This window comes from Carassius gibelio, chromosome B11 (assembly GCF_023724105.1).
Source record: "Carassius gibelio isolate Cgi1373 ecotype wild population from Czech Republic chromosome B11, carGib1.2-hapl.c, whole genome shotgun sequence".
NCBI classification, from domain to species: domain Eukaryota; kingdom Metazoa; phylum Chordata; class Actinopteri; order Cypriniformes; family Cyprinidae; genus Carassius; species Carassius gibelio.
The window spans coordinates 21,823,173-21,848,700 of NC_068406.1; the positions used below are offsets into that span (position 1 = coordinate 21,823,173).

General features: G+C 34.4%; 2 protein-coding genes across 6 annotated transcripts in view; one reads left to right on the forward strand and one right to left on the reverse strand.

The window, feature by feature from the left end:
• Positions 1–4,199: 4,199 nt before the first annotated feature.
• Positions 4,200–13,853, reverse strand: LOC127967801 (interleukin-6 receptor subunit beta). 2 transcript variants are annotated; one of them, XM_052568495.1, is made up of 15 exons: positions 13,580–13,853; positions 12,171–12,294; positions 11,832–12,007; positions 11,211–11,347; positions 11,095–11,128; positions 9,730–9,870; positions 9,573–9,652; positions 9,255–9,474; positions 8,882–9,022; positions 8,702–8,800; positions 7,437–7,580; positions 7,171–7,320; positions 6,941–7,025; positions 5,664–5,733; positions 4,200–5,263 (listed from the first exon to the last, which is right to left on the reverse strand). In XM_052568495.1, the coding sequence occupies exons 1-15, from the start codon at positions 13,632–13,634 to the stop codon at positions 4,913–4,915; spliced, it is 2,007 nt and encodes a 668-aa protein (XP_052424455.1). In that variant the 5' UTR covers positions 13,635–13,853; the 3' UTR covers positions 4,200–4,912. The 2 variants fall into 2 exon arrangements, with proteins under 2 accessions (XP_052424455.1, XP_052424454.1); XM_052568494.1 differs by having other exon boundaries at positions 12,171–12,297; positions 13,580–13,849.
• Positions 13,854–18,192: 4,339 nt separating this feature from the next.
• LOC127968382 (microtubule-associated serine/threonine-protein kinase 3) overlaps positions 18,193–25,528 on the forward strand; it is a 37,324-nt gene continuing 29,988 nt past the window's right edge. For 2 of the 4 annotated variants that reach the window (XM_052569559.1, XM_052569562.1), the window contains exons 1-2: positions 18,274–18,605; positions 21,797–21,883. In XM_052569559.1, the coding sequence (XP_052425519.1) occupies positions 18,562–18,605; positions 21,797–21,883 (131 nt within the window). In that variant the 5' untranslated portion in view covers positions 18,274–18,561. Of the gene's footprint in view, positions 18,606–21,796; positions 21,884–25,528 lie in introns of all 4 variants that reach the window. The other 2 variants (XM_052569561.1, XM_052569560.1) reach the window with 2 other exon arrangements.

Below are 25,528 nucleotides of genomic sequence, written 5' to 3' on the forward strand. Positions count from 1 at the left end.
GAGACCTCTAGTGGACACCCAGTGATACACAGACCAGACACACTGTGACAATATATTTATATATATATATTGTCTGTATGTTATTGTCTCTGTGTACTGGAAGCCTATGTCACTAAAACAAATTCCTTGTATAAGCAAGCATACTTGGCAATAAAGCTCTTTCTGATTCTGATTTGTTCTATCTATGTAACATTTATCTGTTGGTCTATCTATCTATCTATCTATCTATCTATCTATCTATCTATCTATCTATCTATCTATCTATCTATCTATCTATCATTTATCTGTTGGTCTATCTACAGTATCTATCTATCTATCTATCTATCTATCTATCTATCTATCTATCTATCTATCTATCTATCTATCTATTCATTAAGCTGTGAGGAAATGCACTATTATATTTTTCTCGAAGTGAAAAATTGGCAAAATTAGCAAAGTTTTCATTTAGTATGTATTTTTTCTTAAAGGTGCCATATGCAAAAGTTGAGGTAAAAATATCCATAACATGACCTACATGCATCAAAAGAATGAGGAGAAATAAGGGCGATGATGTCATTAAAAAAATGTCAAGTTATAGTGCTGCAGAGATATCAACCTTAATTAGCATTAGCATTACTAGCCCCGGCCCGACAGGTGTCGTAATACCAGTTTCGGCCATGGGAGGCGATATGCGGGCAACATAACCACCAGCCAACCTGCAATACACGAAAAACTCGCACGGCTTGTGGGCGTGCCTGAACCTGATGTCAATCATGTGGAAAGTACAGCCCAGTACTTCATTTCAGTTCAGGGAAGAGAGAGAAAGGATGACTGAAGCCCTTGGCAAGAGACCACCACCGCGCTCGGAATCACAAATCAAATCCGATAAGAAAAGGAGCTGAACCAGAGTAAACATTGGCACTGCTTTTAATCGCTGGAGTCAACTGATGGACCTGAGAGAAATGAGGTTCTACTCCGAACTTGCAACATTTATTTTGCATTGGCAAGTTAGATGCTGTTAGTATTTCGCTAGAAGTTTGTTTTCTATGTTTGTGTATTTGTTTTCGGGAAGTTATAACATAGAAATGTATCGAAGGCTGTTCGATAAACATGCTAATGTTAGCGATGGCTAACCGTAGCTGCGTTTGATAATTAGCTAGCTATAACTTAACGTTACCCATTTTATTATATCATAACTAACCTGCTCTGTCTAGTCTGTTGGTCTCTGTGTCGTTGGCGTGAAAGCGTGTGAAAAGAGTCAATTGCGTGTGTCTCACGGTGAATGCTTGAGAGTTGGCACATTAGTTCTCAAGCAGAATAAAGGACAGGTTGATTATTGCTGTTTAGCGTTTGTATTAATCTATGATGTGTAAAAAAAATAAAATAAAAAAATAAATTAAAAGTGATACGTGGACCAAGGTGTCTGAGATTGTTCATTTTAAGTAAAGGATCCTAATATTTCGTCCACAACAATATTTAATGAGGTTAACTTATAACTCCTTGTGGTTAGTCTGCACTAGATCAACAAGCTTGTTTGCTTTGCGGCCGCTTTAAATACAAAATAAGCATTCGATCTACGTTAGAGCATCTGAGTGCTCACAAATCTTTCTGCAGCGTCGTGAGCAGAGCGGCAAGAGCGATTTTTGACGCTCTAGACGCCGGCGGTGTGAACGCACAGTTAGGCTTCAGCTATGGCTGTAGTGTTGTTGTGAAAGTAGGGGCGGAGCATAGAGACTATGCCGTTTCTCGTTTGTTACTCTAGAGTAGACCGATTCACTATATTGAGGCATACTGCCCCCATCTGGTATGGAATGTGGAGTATGACTTGATTGTTTTGGCCAAACATTACAGATGGCACCTTTAAATGGATTTACAGTAGACGTGCCATATTCGGTAATGCCATATATCACGAAAATGAATATGCACCATGAGGTTACCGTGGGTTCTTCTAAATACCTTGAATAATTTTATATTGCAAACTATTCAGAATTTGGAATGCATTTTAAGAATAATTTTCCCATCACCTGGTCAAAAAGCAAAACACCGCTCTATGATGCTTGAAAGACACATGTGCTCTGATGTAAATAAGCACGTGGCAGAAGCACATGGAGGAACATGTGAGAGACGCGCTGAATGAGAACACATTCACTCACTCTCTGACAGCAGATGGCACTAAACTGCAGAAAATGCAGTCGTTACCCTGAAAACACTATAAATACAGCAGCTGCTACTTTCTAAAACTTATTTAAATAATTTTAAATAACCATTCAGATCTTGTGGATGGTGTTCATCACACAGCACCGAAAATACTTAAATATTTTTATAATCTGGACTATAACATGCCCTAGATATTGTTTGAAAGTGTTTACATTTTTTATTGTTCATTCACACTTTACATTAGGACTTCATTATTTAACATAAACTGCCAATGAGAAATTCTTAATCTTAGGTATTCAGATATTTAAGAACTGTTAAAATCGAAAGTTGCAGCTGTGTTATTTAATGCACAAACATGAACTGACTTTTTTTTTTTTTTTTTAACAAAGATGAATAACTTCAGGTAGCAAATGTAGCTATTGCTCATTGTGAATTTTAAAGGTTAACTAATGAGGTCTTATTGTAAAGTTTTGGTCTTTCTGGTTCTTCTGCCCTTTAATCTGTGTAAAAAATGATAACTACCTATATATTTTTCTGTATTGCTTTATTGTATTTAAATGATCAGTAATTTTTGATATAATAAAAAAGGGATTTAACCTGTGATACTGTATTATGCCCACTTTTTTAAACTAAATTTCAAAGCATTAGCAATTAATCGCAACAGGAACATTTGATATATCCCGATTTTACAGTGGTGGCTAATATCTAGTTTACTATTAAAATGTGCATCATAATCATGGTTACACTTTAAGGACTGTCATTCTGCTAGAGATCACAGTGAAGCCTGGTCGCCCACTGAAGCTAAGCAGGGTTGAGCTGGTCAGCTCCTGGATGAGAGACTCCTGGGAAAACTATTGCTGTTGGAAGAGTGAGGCCAGCAGGGCCTGCTCACCCTGTGGTCTGTGTGGGTCCTAACGCCCCAGAATACTGATGGGGACACTATACTGTCAAAAAACACCATCCTATGGTTGAGACATCAAACCAAGGTCCTGACTCTCTTTGCCCATTGGCCTCTGACCATCATGGCCTCCTAACAATCCCCATATCTACTGATTGTCTCCTCTCCACCAGTAAGCCTGTGTGTGATGGCTGCACACTGGTGCTGAATGAGGAGATACCTTCTGACAATTTAAAGCACTTTTGGTGCCTAGAAAAGCACTATATAAAATGTAATGTATAAAAAATGTATAAAATGAGTTATTAATATTATTATTAATGTGAAAGATGCATCTTGCGCTATATTGATCTATTAGTTGTGCCTTATTTTAACTTAAATCTTTTTTTTAAAGATTTAACTTTAAAAAAATATATTTTTGTTAAATCTAAAAAAAAAAAAAATTGTTTTCTGTTTGATCCCACACTTGTGCTTTTTTAATCTTATAAATTGGAGGTTGGGCAGTAGCACTTCACTTTGAGACAGAGAATGTGCAGCAGGAAGTTGTTCGAACTAAACACACACACAAAAAAAAAATTGATTCATTGAATTCATGCAATCAATTTACTTTAGCTACATTTAATTAACGTATTTTGTTGAAAGTTAGTCAGCTACATTTATTTAAATGTAGCTAAAATAAATTGATTGCAACCCTTACATTACTTTTTGTTTTTTTTTTGTAAATTCAATGAATCATTTATTTTCCATAATAATAATTTTCACATTTTTGTTACCCTGTTTACGAACACTCTCAGAATTTTTTTTTCAAAATGTACATCTTTGTACCTCATCTGCCCCTGAGGCGTGCATTGGTACTTATTTTAACTTTTTGAAATGGTTCCGCATTCTGTTTTTTTTAGCGTGAAAAGTATAGTTAAAGAAGTGTTGTTAAAAATCTGATAACAGACTAAAATGTCGGTAATCTTTAAAAAATACGAATAATTTTAAATTAAATGAGGGTACCAACATTTGTTGTCAGTACTTAAAAATGTAAAAAAAAAAAAAAAAACTACTTGCACCTCAGATGTAGATTCCATACAGATTTATAATGGTTTTACAGTAGCAATTTAAACTGTAGTAACTATGGTTAATATAGTAAAACCCCAAACTCTTGGTTTTGTGACGTCTGTTTATTTAAATATCTTTTCTGAGAGATTGAATAGCTCTCCCTAGTGGACAAAACTGTAAATGTATAAATATATACTCAGCCGTGTACTATAAATGTTATACTACAAATGATAATTATTATATACATTTATATTAATAATAATATATTAATAACATTTCTCTTTATTATTGATGCTTAAAAAAGTTTGAATATTTTTGTGGTCATTGTTTCTGAAGAGAACTTCTCTTGGTTTCTCTGATGAAAAGAAAGTGCAAAAGAACAGCATTAATAAAAAAAAGAATACATTTATTTATTAATATAAAAGTCTTTACTGTCACTTTTGATCAATTTAATGCATGCTTTCTGAATAAAAGAAAGGTATTATTTCTTAGATAAAAAATCTAACTAACCCTTAACATTTAACTGTGTGTGAAGAGCACAATAACGGTAACTTTATCACTAAAAACACCAATAAGCGGTATTCTTCATACATAGACATAATGAGAATCCAGAATGTGACGTCAGTGACCACAACAAAAGCTTAAGAGTGAGAATGTGTTTGAAACCTCAGTAACTGCTGAGAATCGCACTCTCTTCTCAGAACTGGGTGATTTCCAGCATTATTTTTCAGGTGCAAGCTAAAGATGCCCTGCACCTGCCTGTACAGAAGACACATGCCGCAGAAAGAGGAGGTTTGTTTAGGGTTATTTATTTGTCCCTACAGTCAAGTTCTATTATAGTGATGTTATGTCACACTCCAAGACTCGTGTTTCGAAGAACAGGCCATCTCTGTATGTGGGCTCTGTTTCACTGTCCCTTGAAGTGCTGTCTGTCATGTGAAAAGGCTCTGGCAGCTGGAGCATCTGTCCTCTGTAGCTAGGATTCGGATAGCAACAGGATTTCATAGAGCTGAAGTCAGTAACTCCACCCTCTCCATCTTCCTCATCCTCCTCTTCAAAGACAACAAGCCCAAAGTCTTGCAGTAAAGTGCTCTGCTCAGGAGTCACGTTCTCCCTGCGTTTGCTGAGATCTTGACGCAGTAAGAGAATGAACTCATGCACCTCCTCCAACTTCGGCCTCTGGTCCTGCGAAACAAACGGTTCTCATTTGGAATAACTTGCACTGATGACTCATGCACAAAACAATTGATTTAATTACAAAATATACTTTGCATTTTTTTGCATCAAATTTATTAGTAGGTCAATCTATAATTTATGTAAATAGGGTGAGCTCTGTGAGATGCGGGACAGCTTTCCTTCACTCTTTTTCTCTGTCCGATAGCTGCTTTCAATGTAAGTCACTGCAAATGTGCTGATGTGACTTGTTGTGGTTGGTATTTTGAACTCACCACAGATTTTTGTCTGCTGACAGTGAAGGGAGATTTCAGATTTTGGGTCATTATAATATATTCTGTCGAGCCTTTTTTTAAAATTAAGGCTGTTTTGTTGGAAATGCTTTGATTCTTCAGCAGTTCGTGTTACTAACCTGCTCTTCCGGACATCTGAATTCTGCTGCATCAATCACAGGGATGGGTACCTCGGGTAGCAGCTTCAGTCTGTAAAATAAAGAGACAGTCACAGACATTCAACATAAATATGTAAATACGTTTAGCAGAAGTGTAAATATATGTATGTGTGTGTGTGTGAGTTTGAATATATGGGTTACACTAGATTAAAGTTGTTATATATTTAATAAAATCTAAATTAGTACAAGAATAGTCAGTATTACAAGAAAAACTATTTTGAAAATAAATTCATAATTACAAAAACAAAATTGTAATAATACAAGAGCAAAGTTGTAATATTTAAAAAATTTAAAAGTCAAAATAATTAGATTCGAGAAGTAGTATTAGAATAAAGTTATAGTATTATACGAATAAAGTTGCAATATTTAAAAAAAAATAAGTCAAAATTATTAAATTAAATAATATTTTGGAATAAAGTTGGAATAAACTAATAAGAAAATTAGAAAAACTAATTTCAAGAATTTATTTTTAATATTTTAAGAATAGTCTAGATTAAGATAAAGATTAAAGTTGTAATGCTTTAACCATAAAGTCAAAATGATGCAAATTAAGTCATTGTATTACAAGAATAAAGTTGTGATATTTTGAAGAAGTCAAAAATATGACCAATACAAGATTAAAGTTGTAATGTTTTGAGAATAAAGTCAAAATGATGAGATAAAGTCACTGTAATATGATATTAAAGTCATAATATGAAAAAATAGTAACAATAAGAAGAATAAAGTTTTAATGTTTTAAGAATACATCAAAATTACAAGAATAAAGCAGTATTTTAACAATAAGTTATGACAATATTAGGTTAAAGGTGTAATATTTAGAGAAAAGGTCAAATGAGCACATTCAAGATTAAAGTTGTAATAATTTATGAATAAACTCAAAATTATTAGAATATAGTTATTTTGAAAAAAAGTGATATTATGGTATTAAAGTTGTAAATTTTTTAGAACTAAATCAAAATGATCAGAAATTCAAGGCAATACAAGATTAAAGTTGTAACCTTTTAAGAAAGTCAACATTACAAGGACAATTTATTTATTTTACAGTAATATTTTGAGAATAAAGTCAAAATGATTAGAATGAAAGTCGCAGCAATACAATATTTTTTTTGGCCTCCCTGACAGTCGATCCCATGATCTTGGTGGTGCTAGCTCTATGCTCTGCCAGTCAAGCTGCAGGTTATGAACAATATAACATATCTTGGCCTTCAGTCAAGCTTTCTGGTTTATGGTAATCTCACCTCCTGGCAGCTACAGAGCAGATTACAGTACACAAGAGGGCCACCACGCAGACGATCAGGATGGTTTGGTCCTGCCACGATAAGCCTGAATGAAATGGCAGAACACATTTGCTGTTGGCAGGTATATTCTCACACCTCATTGTGTTTCTTTGACAAAAAGCAGACAGTCCAATTAAACCTTTCAGTTCTGCATAATCATTTCTCATTTGGCAGTGACTGTGCTTCAGTACCCATTTCTTTGGAGTGTGTTTCGAAGTTCACCGTTGAGTTCGGCCCATTACCAGCTTTCGTCCTTCCAGATATAGATACAGTGTAAGAGGCCCCTGGGTGGAGCTCCTTGATCAGGAAGCTGCTTTGATTTGCTGGGACTTGATGGAACTCTGAAGCAAGAGGAACAGAAAGCAAAAAATGTATGTCTGTAATGGATTAGACATACAAGTAAAAACTATCTACGGCTGTGACTTCCAAATAGTAATACTATAAACGTTCAGCTTACTTGTGTTTCCCTGTCCAGATATCCAAATCCAATAATGCTGTAGAAATCCTTGCTGCGCCGCCACAGGAATGGAAAGCCAGCTTAACACAGCTGATTCATGTGTGATATCAGAAATATTCACATTGGCTGGACCATGATTAGGTGCTACAACAAATGCAAATGTTCCATTGTGAAATTAGAAATCACATTTTTTTTAATAACCTACTCTAAATAGTCTAAACAAGGGATGCACCTCATGGTACCATATCAGTTATATTTTAAATTGATCAATATCAGACAATATTGGATATTTAATCATCTAATTTTCATTATTTTGACATTTATTCATCGTGAAACACTTTTTCTAATCTTTCCAACATATCTGAGTGTTAAGCTTCCATATTTGTTGGTTATTTTGCATTTAAAAATGCATGAAAATTTCGTTTTATTTATCTTTGGAATATTTCGCCTATTTTTGGTATAGCGCCTTAAAGCTGCAGTAGGTAACTTTTGACGCTCTAGTGGTTAATAAACAGAACTGCTTGCGTCTTGCGGAAGAACATCGTAGCCGGAACTACTTCTCTCTGTTTATGTCTATGAAGAATCACAAAGGTACTGGGTTACTCCGCCGCGGTACCCCCGAAGCAATCTAAAATAGTCTGAATATAAACACTTATTATAGGTGCACCCTAGTGATTCAGGACAAGCTAAAAACACAGTTTGGAAAATGGATTCATGGTGTACTCGCTTATTATATACACTTTTCTACATTTTGAACACAAACAAAGTTACGGACCGCAGCTCTGATTGGTTGTTTCTTAACGGAAGCGATGTATTTCTGCAAATGGCAATAGCTTGATTTTTTCACACAGTATCTGTCTCATATTCTACTGTCAGGACATTATGACAGCTTTAAGAAATATGTAAAAAATATATTTTTTACAAAAGTTACCTAACTGCAGCTTTAACACAGGAACCTCAATTTTTGTGATGTCAATTTCAAATTTGGAATGTAACAGTTAGACTTGTGTTTTTGATTTTACTTCAGGAGACTATCATTAGCACTTATGAATTACAACCACTTAAGTTTGGATAACACGTGTATGTTCAAATATATACATTTTTCATATTGTACATTATAAAGATTACCTTGAAGCATTTTCCGCTTCATTTTAGATGTTACTGTTACATTTTTACACTTTTAAACAAAATCGTATTTTTATTTAAGTCGTTTATTGAGCATAACATGAAATTAATTAACCAAATTTACTGGCATATGAACTTACCTCTCTCTTTTGAGTAAAAAGGACACATAATGGCAGTTTGATACTGTTTATTTCTTATGGTGTGAAGAAAGTAATAATGACGAACATAATTCTCCACCTCTGTAATTAAAATCAGAGACAGGAGTTAGCTAATATGACACATAATAAAATGCTTTAAATTGGATGAATGGACGAATATACCATTTTTAATGTCCTTGATCAATTTTTTGCCTGAGCTCTGTACTGTCTCTGGTCGGGTCTCACCGTCTTCCAGCTTGTACCATTCTAAGCAGGTTTTATTATCAGCCTTGGTGATATTTAAGTGCATGTCAGAGTTGCAATCTGAGAAGACAAAATTTCATATGAGTTTCCCCTTTAAGCGTTTCCTCTCAAGTTTTTTTTTCTCAGTTTTACAAAAAAAAAAAAAAAAAACTTAAGTGGCATATTTTGAATGAGCAATTTTTAACAACACTGAAAGACTCTCAGTCACCAAAAAACCCCACAGCTTGCATCCTGCACACACACACACACACTCTAACACACACTGTACCTGAAAACCCACGCTAACACTTACAGTTCAGATGCTTCACAGCAGGAATGACGATATGCTGTCGTGGTGAATGTCCAACATTGTTAAACGCAACAATGGAAATTTTGACCTCTGAATATGCTATTGTTGTATTATAGCTTTGATCCTTAGTTTTACGTTTCTTTCTCTTGTTTTTCTCACAAGGCCAATCCCAGAATTTCAGGATGTACTTTACACCCCCTGCAGACTCTTCATGGGGTGGAGCCTAAAGAAAACTACATTTTAGCATCATTGAAATCAAATCTGATTTATCTGCGACCCCACAAAATCATTTCTGATGTGCCCTATTCCTTTAATACTTACATCCCAGAAGAGATTAATTTCCCTGCTTCCATTTTTCAGATCCTTTTCTTTCCTGCGTATTACAGGTGCATGCCTTATTTCTGTAAAGAGGTGACATCTGTTAACGAATATTTTCACATATTCACTTGCTTCACACTGGATACAGCTGAAATCGAACCTGAGGGAACATCCAGCGTTTGGCTCCAGTCACTCCAGAGAGCATGTAGTGAGTCTTTACATTGATGTGCATGCAGTTTGGCCTGCCGTCTCAGCTGGATCTGGTAGACAGTCCGGTCCTGTAGATGATGCATGTGGAAATCTACAAGCACATCTCAATCAGTTTTCTCTATTTTTGGAAGGATGGGCACAAAATTTCAACCTCATTAGAAATACGTGACTGCAAAACCTGTTGCTCTGGTTATATTTTCATGCACTTGTCAGGGTTTGTTGAACAGCACATTGTCATGAAAAAATGTTTGCATTGAATGGTTGTAATAACAGATGGATATTATGTTGCTTGCAGTAGGGCTTCACAAAGATGATTATTTTTAATCAATTCTCTCAGTTTATTAAGCATAATCATCTGTGATCTCTGCCAGTAGATTATTTATGCTGCATTGAATTGGTAACAAGCCTTCACAGTCTTTTAAATAGTTTTACATTAAAATTTCAAGAGTTTAAAATCCCCCAATCAGGCTTATTTATCTTTACCTATACAGACTTTACTTAATCTTCCCAACCTCACACTTTCTCTGGAAAAAGTAAGAAAAATAAGCATTTGAATCTAAAATTGCTGTAATCATTAATGTTATAAGGAACAAAAGTTGTTGGTGTTTTATTGCCTCTTGTATTCATTTCAACTGGAAACTGCCTTTGAAAAGGAACATTTTTGCAGTTTTTGGAGTCACATATTTACAGGAATCCTAGGTTTCTTCCTTCAAATATTAACATAACTATTATGTTTTTTATTATTTATTTTATTATTTAGTATTTTTGCACCAAAAACCGTAGGTGCTACACAAAACCGATTCCCACACTTTACTCTTTATCTTTAGTTTTATAGATTTGAATTTACAGTGTTGACATATTATTAATATTTCTTATTTAGTAACTAAAATTATATATATATATATATATATATATATATATATATATATATATATATATATATATTTATTTATTTATTTATTTATTTATTTGTCTCTAGAAATTGCCGAATGTTTCATAGTATTTTTCATAGTATTTCATATTATTTTATAATAATAATAATAATAATAAAAAATAATATATATATATATATATATATATATATATATATATATATATATATATATATATATATATATATATATATATATATATATATATATATATATATATTATTATTATTATTATTATTATTTTTATTTTTATTTTTTTTTGTTGAAAATGGAAAAAGTCAACTCTTTCTTTATAAACACAAGGACAAATCACTGATCAGACCATTCGGACTACTTTATTTCTGCACATGTATAATAATTATTAAAAGAATAAGGACTCTAACCTTCAGTAGTGCTGTCCTTGGTTTCAAAGGTTTTCTACAATCGGAGAACATAACATTAGCAAAATAACAGATTCATTTCAGGATTTTACAATATCTGATTTTCTGAAACGTCTTACATTCTGCCATTCAGAGTCTCTTTCTCTCCATCTGATCTCATATATAGCACCTCTGTTATCCTTCGGTTTGTCCAGTGTGAGATTCAGGATTCCAGCTGATCTTTTCATGCTGATAATGCAAGGTTTACTGTATTTGACTGTGGGCAACATAAGTATAGCAAATGTTATGCTTCATTGATTTCTGATCCCACCATATGTGTATTGGCCATCATTAATCTAGTATAAATTTACCAAAGTCCCTTTAAGACAAGTCATGTCACTCGACGGCCATCTTTGAAACACCTCTCGTTTGAATGGGGAAACATCAAATTCTCCAAAACTGTTCACTAAGCTTTTATATTTGAAATCACCAAAGAAATCTGACAACAACTATGTCATAAATGTTGTTGCTTTTGCTCAAATAGCTTTATAAGAAGCTTTTTTTTTTTCAGGCTAAGATCAGCCAGTGCGCATGTCTCCTCTAATGCAGTGACACGCTGACTTTACCAATTAGTGATTGGCTCTTTCATTCAGAAGGCGGGGCTTCTTGTGATGGAGTCGCCATATTAAGCATTGCATTTTTCCCCATTCAAAACTATACGGGTGACACGTCTTGGGTATTCTATAGTCTTTGAAACTTACCCATGCATTCAAGGATGACTGAAGTTTTGGTAGAATTACAGGTGAGGTTGCCCACTTGTGTCTGTACCCATATATCTGTCTTTCTTAACGGGGTTCCTAGATCCTCCAAGAAAATGTCTGCCTGTGCTGGTTTGGTGCACTCCACATGCATACGGAAACTGTTTTTTTCAGGGTCCCTGTGAAAGTTAGATTTATGATGACTGACATGCATTATCAAGCCTCAGTATCTGTTAAATCCAAGTTTTTTTACACACATTGGAAAGCACATACACTTTCTTGCAGCTATAAAGACAACATGATTGGTTTGTTACTTTCATGCCTTGTGTTGGTTGAACTCACCAAATATGGAGAGTGTGTTTTTGACCCTTCTCAGGGTTTCTCTCGTCCCATTTACAAATGAAGTCCTCTGAAGGTTTAGTTGAAGATTTGTAACAGTGTGGACTACTTGTAGGAACACATCGGGCTGCTTTAAAAACATTTAAATAATGTAAAAAATCAGCATCTATAAGTTTGACTGTAACTAACTCAGAAATTGAAATCTGAAGGAGCTTTATTGTCAAATACAGTTTGTTTACACACACACACAGAAGGCATTTGTCTTGGTGACAGGAGCTTTCACAAAAAGTATAGACATATATATGTATAGAATATGTGTGTCAGCTGTGTGTGTGTGCACTTTGGAGGGGTTCAATGCAGAGCACGAATTCTGAGTAGGTCACCATACTTGGCTGTATGTCAAGTCACTTTCACTTTGTTTTTAGTTTTTTTTTAAACAAAAACTAAAAAAATGAAAAAGACAAATACAATGCATTACAAATTTTTTTCATAGTTTTTTTAAGAAGTCTCTTTACTTGCCACGGCTGAATTTATTTGATCAGAAATATTGTAGGATCAGTAATACTGAAATATCATTACACTTTTTACATACATTGTAAAAATGTAATTTATTCGTGTAATGCAACGTTGAATTTTCAGCATCATTCGTGACAGAAATTATTCTAATATGATGATTAATAATGTTTAAATGTTTTTGCGGCTTATTATATTTTTTGGAAACCATGTCAAACTAGCATTCAAGTTTGGGGTAAGTATTTTTTTTTAAGAAAAGTATAAATTTGATATGAAGTGATAGCAAAAAATTTTTATATAAATGCTGTTCTTTTAAATTAACAAATATATATATTTCCACAAGAAAATCAAGCAGTAAAAATAGTTTTCATGCATATTTTTATGCACCAGATCGACATTCGACAAAAATTCAGCAGTTCATCACAAGAATAAATTACATTTAAAAATATTTTAAAATAGAAAACCATTTGTTTATATTGTTATAATATTTCACAACTTACTGTATTTTTGATCTAATAAATCTAGTCTTCGCAGTCTTTCAAAAACATTTAAATCTCAATTATTCCAAACCTTCGACCAATCGTGTGTAACCATTTGAAGTCATCTGTTTACATTTCAATGTGACTTTTTAAAGGGGTCTGATGTAATGATAAAAACATCGTCTAAAATGCGTAATTTGTTAACATCCTGTGGTTTATAGATGTTTAATGGCGGTTTTGTCAAATGGCGCTTGTAGGTCACAACACTGATAAAATCTACACACCATCTAACACAAGAGCACAATCATCTAGAATCTGTATCACTACTTCCATAAAACACTAGCAATCTAATCTCAGTATCATCTATGGTGTTGTGTATGTGCTAACAGGCATGAGTATCAAAGTCAACGACATACATACCTTCAGTCAGACTGACGAAAACAACAAGCACCAGCACAGCCGCTCTCATCCTCATCGCTTCTAGTGTTCAGAAAGCTCCTCACTCGTGAGACATGACCAATACACAGTCGAGCCAGAGTTCACATTAACGGTCCTTGTGTTTAAAGTCATCTAGACAACTGAGAGCTGAAGGTGTTCAGTCTGTGCGGAGCTACTAGTCATGTGTGTTTCTGAGGCAGAATGAACTGCTAACTACTGCAACACCACAAACCACAACATGAGAGCAGCAGGGGAAGCTCGTCTCACTTTATGAGAAAAAACACGTTTGGTTACCTGCTACACTTCTTAATGTCGTGCCTTCACCTTCAAATGTGAACATGCTGGACGGAGATGCTAGTTGGCTTGTTTACAGATCATAAACCTAAATGTACGAGCCTATTAGGATCGCTTTCCAACCAAATCATCATTAGCCTGACGTGGGCAGCTTTTAGTAAAGTGGTGCTTCAGAGTAATCAGGATTTGATCCCTGAAACCAACTCCATTTTTACATCCTCTTTCATTTGTTAGTATCTCACTCTTCTTGAATCATCATGAACTCAAAAAGAATGTAAATACTTATAACTATGTTAAAATTTTATACCTGACTCAATAAATGATGGCAAAAATTCCCTTTTACTTAAACATCACAGCAGTAATACCTGAAATGATGCATCATCTGTCATCAACTGAACCTTCTATATTACTAATGCCCAATTATTTATTTTATTTTATTGATTTTGTTTTGTTTTCTTATTTTATGTTTTGCTTTGTTTTGCTTTGTTTTGTTTCGTTTTGTTTCGTTTTGTTTTGCTTTGTTTTGGTGTGCGTTTGTTCTCTGAATTCTCGGCCAGGCTTATTTCTATTTTTGAATTTTTTTAAGTATATATAAAAACACACAACAAAATTACTAAAACTTTAACTAAAATTAAAATAATAAGTATAAAAATAAAAAAATTATTCAAAATATTAATTCCAATTTTTATAGTATCTCAATTATACTAAAACAGTAACTATAGTATTTCAATGACAATGATCTCTGCTCAGTCTATCTATGTTTCTTAAGACTACTGTACCTCCTGTGTATTTTACCGTGTCTGTAAACCTATGAAGGTTTCTGTCAAATGATCAGGGCAAGTTGGTTTCACTTCTAATATGTGTTTGTGGGATGAATAGGAAGGCGTCAATTTAACCACACTTTGTGGGTACTCTTACTGTAATATTAACTGCTTCCTGAAGTTATTAATAGTAACTGTGTAGATAAGCAGTGAAGGTATGTTTAAGGTTCATCAGAGAGAAGGGCTTTCCAACTTCATTGATGTCTCTTCAGAAATTAGAATGAAAGTCATATCAAACACTGTACTTTTGTGTCTTTGTGATGACGGCACAAATGTTAAAAAGGTCAATGGAAAGGGTTTCTGGAAATGGTGACATTCATTTCCTGTGACACTGACTCTTGAGAAAATGTTTTTTAAAAATCCAAAAATTTTCTTAAAAAAAAAAAAAAAACTGAAACTATTGAAACTAAGATTATCATGCATGCACCGCACTCAGTTTTGCTCTTTTTCCAACTGAGAGAAAGTACTAAAGCAGCTAAATTAATTACAGTACAAATTTAGTTCTGAATCATTACATATATTACATATATTACAAATTAATTAGTTTTATGTTTTATTTACAGTAGAAAATAACTCAAGCGAAAGTGAAAGTGATATACAGCCAAGTATGGTGACCCATACTCAGAATTTGTGCTCTGCATTTAACCCATCCGAAGTGCACACACACACCGTGAACACACACACACACTGTGAACACACACCCGGAGCAGTGGGCAGCCATTTATGCTGCGGTGCCTGGGGAGCAGTGCCTTGCTCAAGAGCACCTCAGTCATGGTATTGCCAGCCGAGACTCAAACCCACAGCTCTAGGGCTAGGAGACAAACTCTCTAACCACTAGGCCACAACTTCCTCTTCTAGAACAGTTTTGACATTAAAATTCTAAATGCAGCAGTTATTCTTAAATCTTGGAAATGTTTGGCATGTAGGTCACGAATTCCATTATCTGTTTTTCAAACTAAAACAAAATCAGTATTATCTTCCTGTTTTTGCACATATAAAGATCACTGCAGATAAAAGTAAATTGAATAAATAACTCTGGGTTTATTTTATTTAAAATAATGAAATTAATATGATGTCGATAGATCATATTATATTTAGAATTTGAGCAAAAATGAGAGGCATGTAATTTTCAGCAATATGTCGCGTTTTGTCGCCATCTCGTGGCCAGAATTTACATTGACAGTATGTTTACCTTTGTAAATCTATAAAAATAAATTAATAACTGTTGAATCTTGTAGGTTAACCAGCTAAAAGTTACTAGCAGCATATTCTGAAAACATACGTGACATTGGTAAGTTTTTAAATTGACCTTTAGTATGTGCTGAGAAGCCACGACTTTCTAATTTCAGCATAAGATTTGTAAAGTTTCTATTATTAAAAGCAAGTCTTTGAATGATGATGCATGCATAAAAATATGTGTTCATGCTGCAGTTAATCAGATTCTACTGTTGCTGTATTGTACCACAAATACATTTTATTTTTAACCCAAAAAACAGAAGTGATTGTGACACAGTTAAGTCATTCTGTGTGTTCGCTGAGTTCACTTCTGTTTATCACCGATTTATAATCAGAAAAAAAAGAGGTTAAGGAGAAGGTAGGTCCTCATCACCATGGTAACTGAGAGACTTCAGCTCTCTCTTATTTTGCAGTCCTCAACACAGAGAGAACAGAAAGAAGAGCCCTAAAATGTTTACCATAATTGCTGTTGATGGTAATATCAACGCCAAGTTACTCAGCCAGAGCATTTTGAAAACTCCTACTTCTATTACATATTTGTGAGAGGATTTAAACTACATATACCCTCTTAAGGATATGCATGCATTGAATTAGCTCATTGCATTGATGTCTTTTTTTGTAATCAGGAAGCAATTCTTTTGGTATGTGCAAATTGCATGGCTACACGCATGCTTTTGCAGCAAGCAAATGCAATCAGCTGATTGGACAAGAGCTGCCCTGGCCATGAAAACTGTAATCATTAATAACATGCCAAGGCATTGAGACAAAATTTCTTAGACATAATAAAAAAACAAACCCCAGTAGTGTAGGGACAGTTTCCAGTGGACTCTTTTGAGGGTTTCTGGTGTTGTTTGTTTTGTTTGAGTTAATGCACATTGTTGAAGTATGTTATGGCAAGCCATTTGAACATTTATTCCCTAAATTAACCAATGAATCTATTGTTATGTTGCTAGCACTTATAAATATATATTTTTTAAGATTTATTTTTGGATTTTTTGCCTTTATTATGATAGGAAAGATCAGAGTTGTTATATACTATGGGGTATCTACAACAGAAAAAGAACATTAACCCCAGAATACATTGAGCAAATAGGGTAAAAAATGAAAAACTATTTCTGTTTTCCACCTTTTTTATGTATGGAAATCACGCTTTCTTTCTCTCTCTCTCTTGCCACATGTTGGTTTCTGTTTAGTTATTGTCTCACCCTATTTGGTTAATTTACTGTCCCTATTAGTTAATCATTGTCCATTTAGTTCATGTGTTGTATAAATCATCTTGTTTGCTTCTTAGTTTGCCTGTCTTTGTAAGTCCTCATTTTCTATACATTCTTTGTCTCAAATTAATGTTGTTTCAATGGTTAATGAATGTGTTGATGAATTTGAGACCAAAACAGCAGAACGGACCAAAACAAAATGATAGCTCAGTTCACTACCTTAGCCACCATCAATTCTTCTGGCTCAGGACTAACTACTATCGCCCTGTGGACCTCCCAGACACTACTGGACTATGTTGGAGGGAAGGGGTCTTCCAGCGGCAAGGAACCAAAACTACATCGGTGACAGAATGGAGAAAAACCCTTGGAGCTCTTACAACAATATGGTGAAACTGTGACATTTTAGCTTAAGGTTATCATACTGTCAAAATCCTGACATTTTATCCTACCCGTCAGATTTTCCTACCAGGGTTTACTGTTTATACGCATGTCAATCTTTCTCATGCTGAACAACAATATTTCATTTAGATGCATTACTGTAAAGGTAGGTTTAGGGTTAGGGTAGGTGTAGACTTTATTAAAACGCTAACAACTGTGAATATAACACATAATTACTGTTTTTGCATTACTGTAAGGGTAGGTTTAGGGTTGTGGTAGGCGTAGACGTTAATAAAACATAACTTTACAGGTAGCATTTTTCATTGTCGAATTGTACTACCTACTGTTTCAATGGGAGGTTGCAAAATCTGACAGGGTAGGATAAATCGACAAAACACAGACCCATGCCTAACTGTGAACGTGTTTTTAATTTTTTGCATTTTTGTTTTGCGACTTTTTCATATAAAATAATTGACACCAACTGAAAAGATAAATATAAAACGATTAAATAGTAAAGTTTTAATGAATAGGTTATGTGTTAAAACGGCTTGCCATACAAACAGCTCATTGGTCCAAAGCCGCCCTGATGCGATGAAAACTAATTACATGCTAGGTTATCAAAGTAAAATGTCTCGCATATATTAAACTGACAGTTTCCAGTGGTCTCTCGGGGTTTTTTGTGGTGTTTTTTTTTCCACCTGTGTGTTGATGCACACCTCCCCTTAACAATCACATGGGAGATGTGACCGCGCACCATTCAATCTCAATCATCTTTCACTGGCTCTGCATACCACAGACACCTTCGCTGAAAAACATGATATCACTTTAACTAAAAGTGTTCCTTGAGAATTTGTCTATTTTAAGGAAGTGTATGCACAAGTGCAGCAGAAAACCTCACGCTGTCGTTTGGCAGATGTTAAACGACGATGTGTAAACAGTGGCACGTTGCCTTCTCGCGTGAGATCTGAAACAAGCTGCTTGTTTTATTTTCACCTGATCGTGCTTCACGGGCTTCTTAGAGATGAAGAGGAGAGACAAGCTGAAAATCCCCTCCCTCACTTTGGAGTAAGCTCAAATATTGTTTTTTTTTTTCGTTATTCAAATGTTGGTGATGAATTATTTACTCACGACGGGGGAATTCCCCCTTGAAGATGGTAAGTTGTGAGAGACGAGTCGAAAGCGATACGCGAATTTGTACAAAAGAATCCCATCGTTTATTCATTTTTCTTCAATTCCTGTGTGTTTTACGGTTTGTGTTGATGTAAATTAAAGAGCGAACAATAAGTAACGTAGTGTCGGTTGCGCGCGTTCTCATTCACAGTGTTTGCTGTATACAGACGAAAATGTTGGAGCCTATACTGGACACAGGGGTTTTAAACGATAAATGTGTAACAATAAACATTCAAATACCTCATTATGGATTAAATTTATCATTTTGTGACGAGACATAACATTTCCATTTGCTTAATGTGCATTACCCAAACATACAGTCAGATTCTTAAACCACAAAACCCAAAATGAAACATTTCGTTAATGTCAGGTATAACAACAGCCTACAGCTCTGTTTCAGCTGTATGTTTGTACACTGTAGAAAATGTTTGAAATTTTAATGGAAAAATAATTATACAGTATAACAAGCTTTACCAAACAAACATTTTAATATATTTAAGAGCACATTACATGTAATTTTGCTGTAAACAATACAGTAAAAATGTGTTTTTTGACACAAAAGGTATGAATGACCTTATATTAGAAAATGATATTTAACGAAGTGCATGTACTTTTACAGTAAAATATTGTTAAAATAAATTTAAGTACAAAATATAAGCCGCCATGTAATTTACAATGGAAAAACAGTAAAAGTTGTGATGCATTATGCTTTACATTTAATGATATATATTTTTTTCTTATGCATTACTTATTTTTGATGTTACGTCTTATGTTGTTTAAAGTTTATTGCATTTATTTTAGTTTCGCATGTGTTACCCTAATGTTTGTGTACTGTGTATACAAATATTGGCGATTTATGGATAGGCCCACTTGTTGTTAATGTATTTTTCGAAAACAACAGTTTTTCAGTAAATGTAACAGGACTATGTTGTTTGTTTGCCATTCCCTACTAGTCAGAATTGTCTCCACTACAATCTATTACTGCGAAATGGGCTTTTATTTGGAATAGTTGTGCATCATGTTGCATCACATTACAGTTTAATACCTTAGAGGTTTGCAGATGTTTTCTATTGAGTAAACGCTATAATCACACTTTTCAGGATCCTACTATGAGTCGATCTTTTAAGTGAGAACAAGAGTGACTCTCCTTATTGCATCCCTGTCGTTCTCTCAATGTTTTCCTGCCTTTCTGACACTTGCTTCTGCCTGACTTCAACATGATCACTGCGGCTTTCCAAGCCTGTCCTCCCACTCTGAGCATGGAGTGAATATAGCCGAACTCACAGCCCTCTACATTTTCAGTCCTAGTGTGTAGGAGCCAATATCCGGAGCCTTGCTTCAGCAAAAGCATCTCCAAATATGACTGAGGATTAACTGCTGATTTATAGGGATTTAAGCTTTGGGTTCCAATAGCACTGCATGGTATCTATTGGAAGATACAAAGTGCTTTATCAAACACTGCATATTCTGAAAGCAAATGCACAGAGAATGGTTGAAAGCGGCATAACATCAGATTGTCGAGCACAGGGGGGGTAGTATTCACAGTTGGGTCGTCTCCAGTTTTCTCTCTTCACCATGACAACATCCTCACACTTCTAGAGCGCTTGTTGCTATCCGTTGCAGTGAGAATATACAAACTGCCAGACGGTGGCAGCCCTATTTGTACAGTCATGCATATTTAACGTTGCTGTTAGCTTTTAGGTCACCACGATACAAATTTGTCACGCAAACCGAAGTTCATCAAAGTTTGGCTCATGCACTTCGGGGGATATTTTAGTGCAAAGTATAGAACGGTCAGTACAAAAACAGCACATTACCCTCATCGAGGTCACAATAATCAATGGCTTCTGCTAACAACATGCTTCAAGTCTATTTTGATTTGCTCCATTAATTCTGCCTTTAGTTTGACATGCAAATGCCTGTTGGGTTATCATGAATATGTTTTAGGCTACTCGGGTGATGACATCATTGAATGGCATGAAGGAACATGAGAAATTGTGCTTCCTGCATCTAATGGCCTTATCTTGATGCCTCTAATGCATTTTGTGGAACTGAAAGACAAGTTATGGAGGCAGTAAACAATAAATGACTTTGAAGGTCACACATTAAGTCATTTACTCAACTTTAATGCTGGAAAACACTTGCTTCCTGAAGAACCAGACTGAAAAGTGTTGACAAAAACGGCGGAAATTTGAGATTATATGGTTGATAGAACCCTTGTAATAATCCAGTGCGTATGCTGTCAGATCTCTGATTATATAAATCATGCACGCATAAGCTGTTTGTCATACATGACGCATTCCATCTCATCTCCTGTGACATTTTCCATCAGGATAACCGCTAATAGTGGAAATTATGTCATTTAAAGATGCTGTAAGTGAAGTTAGCCACCTTCGCCAGACTAAAACAGAATGTCTCCATCTATTCATCAACAAACCTTGCGAGTCCAAGGGTGCTGATTGGCAAAAAAAAAAAAACGAGCAGCTATGCTCAGGTTTATTTTACTGTTTAGTGATATTAAAGACATTTAATTTATTACTTTCACTACTGATGTTAATAAGAAGTGTTTATTGAGTTACAGATATCAGAATTATTTCTGAAGGATATGTGATGCTTAAGACTAAACAAATGATGCTGAAAATACAGCTTTGCATCAAAGGAATAAATTACATTTGTAAACAACTATATATATATAAAAAATTGTAATGATATGACTATTACTTTTTTTTTACTGTATTTTTAAATTTAAAAAAAATGCATTCTTGTTTAGACTTCTATCAAAAACATTTAAACTTCTTCCTGACCCCAAACTTTTAAACACTAGAGTATATCCATCAGGCACCCCAACTTTTAATGCATAATTTTAAAAGAATCGCTTACAGCAGCTTTAAGATGGCTTTTTTAGAGTCCCTTATTCATTCATTCGTGTCATGTTTCATTTGTTGCAGCATCATAATGGCACTTAATGAATCCTTAAAGCACTTTAATTTGCAGTTCTGCTGAAAGCATGAAGAAAGACCAACAAAAAACAGTTCACATGCACTTAGTCAGAGCGCTAATGCATGTAAACGTGTCTTGCTTTTCAGTTTGTCACCCAGCCAGAGCCCCATCATCCTGAGTCCATGCAGTCCAGGCAGCCCCTGCAGTCCTTTACAATCCCTTCATCCCTGGAGGTAAGACAGCCGATTCGCATGCCAAAACATAGCATAAACCTGCTCCGGCCCTGCAGAGAGACAGAACTGTCTCCAGTAAGTCAGCATGACAAACACATCTCATTGATTGTTTTTTCATTTAATGGGACCCACACTCATGTGTGCATGTAAAGCTCATGTATGATTCATTTGGATAAAAGCACCTGAGATGTGCTTGACTGATTTTGGTGCTGTTTATCTCCTTTTTAAAATCCCTTTTGAAACTGTGGTGACACACAGTTGGATGTCAGGTTAGGAGAAAGACTCAAGAGGCTGAACTATGGAGGGAATAACATATGCAAAAGCCTGCAAAAGTGTTTGGTCTAAAAAGGCCTTTTGCTTTTTTTGCTTTTATTGTGGAGATTATAACTGTTTAGTGCAAACTGAACGTAGATCTGAGAGAATTCAAATCCTTATAAGAGCAGCTGGGAAATACTTGGATGTGGAGGGCTGATCAGCAACTAAATGAAATTCTCAAGCACCATGTGGTGGGTTGTAATAATGTTAATAGTCCTTCAGTGGAAGTATTATTGCAAAATTTATTGATGATTTGGATCAAAAACCCCAAATAATATGTGTGCAAGAGCCATGGCTAGTGGTTGACTGATATGTGTTTTTTGACAGCCGATGCCGATATCCTGGAAAGCAGGGGGCCTATAGCCGATATGATTTTTTATTTATTATTATTATTAATATTTCAGAAATTTGGAATCATTTGACAATGGATTAAAAAATAAATGTGTTAAAGAAACATTCTTATAATTTAGATGACAGTATTTTTCACAAATAAATATTTAATACAAATATAATTAAAAAGAAAGTAAACACTGTAACCAATAGGGCACTCAGTATTCTAGGAATAATATTTTTCAAATAAAGCCAGTGTAACCCTCATTTTACATACAGCACCGTGAAAATGACATGAATATGACAGTGGACGTATGCATAAAGCGCAGCACGAGTTTAAAGTTTAGAGCTTTCAATTCGAACGGACCGACTGTCACACAGAGAAACACAATCATGCTGGATAAATATGCACACCTAAGATCTCAACCGCTGGATTCGACTAAGTTTGCAAAGATTGTGAAATTAAATGTTCATTAATCATTCAAAAGATTTGTTTAAATCATTTAAATGCATATTTGCTTAAAGCTGACAACAAACAAGAAAGTATTATAATGTTTGCCTTTCTATTACTAATAGGCCTAATATAAAAGCAGCCCTTATAATACTTTCTGTATACATTAATTCCATTAATACATTAATATTGGCCATTGCCGATATATCGGTTGACCACTAGTCATGGCTCAAACCCTATTTAAAGTTTTGGATTCTAAGGTTATTGGCCTAATGTTAGGAAAGTGGTTAGAGCAGCAAAAAGAAAACGTTGGAGAGAAACTTGTGATAAAATAGGAGGGAAAATAGAAATAATAGAAGTATAGGGAATGATCAGGAAGATGGGTGGGATCCAGAGGTGTAGTAATATTCCAGGAATAGTTAGCGAAGGGAGATTGTATATATATATATTGCTGACGGTGAAAAAGCAGAAGTCTTAGCAAAATCATTTGTGGAAGTGCTTAGTAATGGAAATATTTCTAATGAAATGAGGAATTGCAGAGAGCACAATTTGAGGAAATATACAAAAGACAATACTGAAGGTATAATTAATATAAAATTATATATTTTCAATAAAGGAACTTAAACCAGAATTAGTGAATGTAAGACATACATCACCTGGGAAGGATGAAATTAGTTATGAAATGATTAAACATCTCTCAGACACTTCTTTAAATATTATATTAAGTCTGTTTAACAAGACATGGAAAGAAGTAAACATGTCATTATCAGTCCAATAGCAAAAAACGGAAAAGATCAATCAAATCCTTTGAATTAAAGAACTATAGTCCTAACTTCGAATTTATGTAAGTGAATGGAAAGGATGGTAATGAATCAATGTACTTATGTGCTGGAAAGTAAAGGATTGCTAAAAATATATCAAAGTGGCTTTAGGAAAGTTCAAAGTACTATAGACTCAATGATTTGTCTTGAAAATTATATTAGGAAAGTACGAGTAAATAAAGTAATAAAATAGTAGTTGGGGCATTTTTTTATGTTGAGAAGGCATATGATATGATGTTGAGGAAAGATTTATTAATTGAACTGAATAAAATCAGAATAAATGGTAGATTACAGTATATAACTGGATTATGAGTTTTTTAATTGGATAGGACAATACAAGATAAGGTGGGAAAATCATATTCAAAACTTTATTCAACTGAAAAAGGAGCCCCACAAGGATCTAGCCCAATACTTTTTTAATATAATGATGAGTGATGTGTTTCCATAAATAAGTAACCTGAAATAAGTAGAGCAATTTATGCAGATGATGGAGCATTATAGAAGAGAGGAAGAAATGTAAATCATGTAGAAAGAAAATTCCAGGAGGCTATAGATGAAGTATGAAAATGGGCTAACTGTTGGGGATTTAGATTTTAGTTTCTAAAACTCAAGTAATATGTTTTTCTAGAAAGAGACAAAACCCGAAAGTTATGTTAAAAATATATAACCAGAAGTTAGTGCAGGTTTCTTTAGTTCGATATTTGGAACTATATGGAACGATTCTAAGTTAACAATTGGAATTCATTTTTCAAAAAATAACTGACAAATGCAAGAAGGGCATTAATAGATTAAGATGTCTGGCTGGAGCAGAATGGGGAGCTAGTTGACAATCTCTTTGGAGATTAGACTGTGCTTTAAGATCAACAATAGACTATGGTGGTTTTGTATATTGCTCAGCATCAATGTATTTGAGGAAAAACAACTGACAATACAATCTCTACTTATATTTACTAAAGAATTTGTTGTGATGGATTCAGGACATCCCCAGTTGCATCTTTACAAGTATAAATATGGTAAATGCCATTAGAATTTAGAAGAATGCAATTAAAAATGGTGTATTGGATTTCAGTTAAAGGTCTTGGCAAAATCCATCCAGTTAAAAAACATGTTGGGAGTATGAGTATTCAAAGGTGGAAGGCTATGGCTGGACAGCAGATAAAGAGGCAAAGAGAATGGGAATAATGAAATTGATGTAAATCAAACTGTATACTGTTCCTACATGATTATATACATTACCAGTAGTTGACCTTCAGCTGAAAAACATAATTCCAAAAAAAACAAAAATATATGTGAAAGGAGTTGGCAGTGAGACATTATATAGACATGGAGTATATTTGTTGTTTACAAATATATATATATACAGATGGCTTAAAAAGACCCAGCGTCAAATTGAATCACTCCAGCTGTTGTTGTTCCAGAGTTAAATTATACAATAAGTAAAAGCATCACTGATCATTTATCAGTTTATACAGCAGAGATGATTGCATTTATGTTAGCAGTTCAGTGGGTGGAGAACTTGAATCATAAAAATGTTGTAATATGCTCATGACTCATATTCGGTGTTAACAAGTATAATGTATGGGAAATCTACATCAAGAGAAGATATACTACTAATAGAAATCCTTTTGGGTACAGGGCCTGGCACATGTTGAGGTGGAAGGAAACAAAAGAGCAGATATTTTAGCTAAGACCTTAAAAAATACAGAAATAGGACTTAGTATTCCTTTG

What these genes read in the sequence shown, in the direction of transcription:
- LOC127967801 (XM_052568494.1), bottom strand. Translation starts at nt 13,634, where the DNA reads ATGAGGATGAGAGCGGCTGTGCTGGTGCTTGTTGTTTTCGTCAGTCTG. An exon ending in AGTCATCCTTGAATGCATGG is followed by an intron (nt 11,348 to 11,831) that starts GTAAGTTTCAAA and finishes TGTTGCCCACAG; the next exon opens with TCAAATACAGTAAACCTTGC. An exon ending in AACGCTGGATGTTCCCTCAG is followed by an intron (nt 9,653 to 9,729) that starts GTTCGATTTCAG and finishes ACCTCTTTACAG; the next exon opens with AAATAAGGCATGCACCTGTA.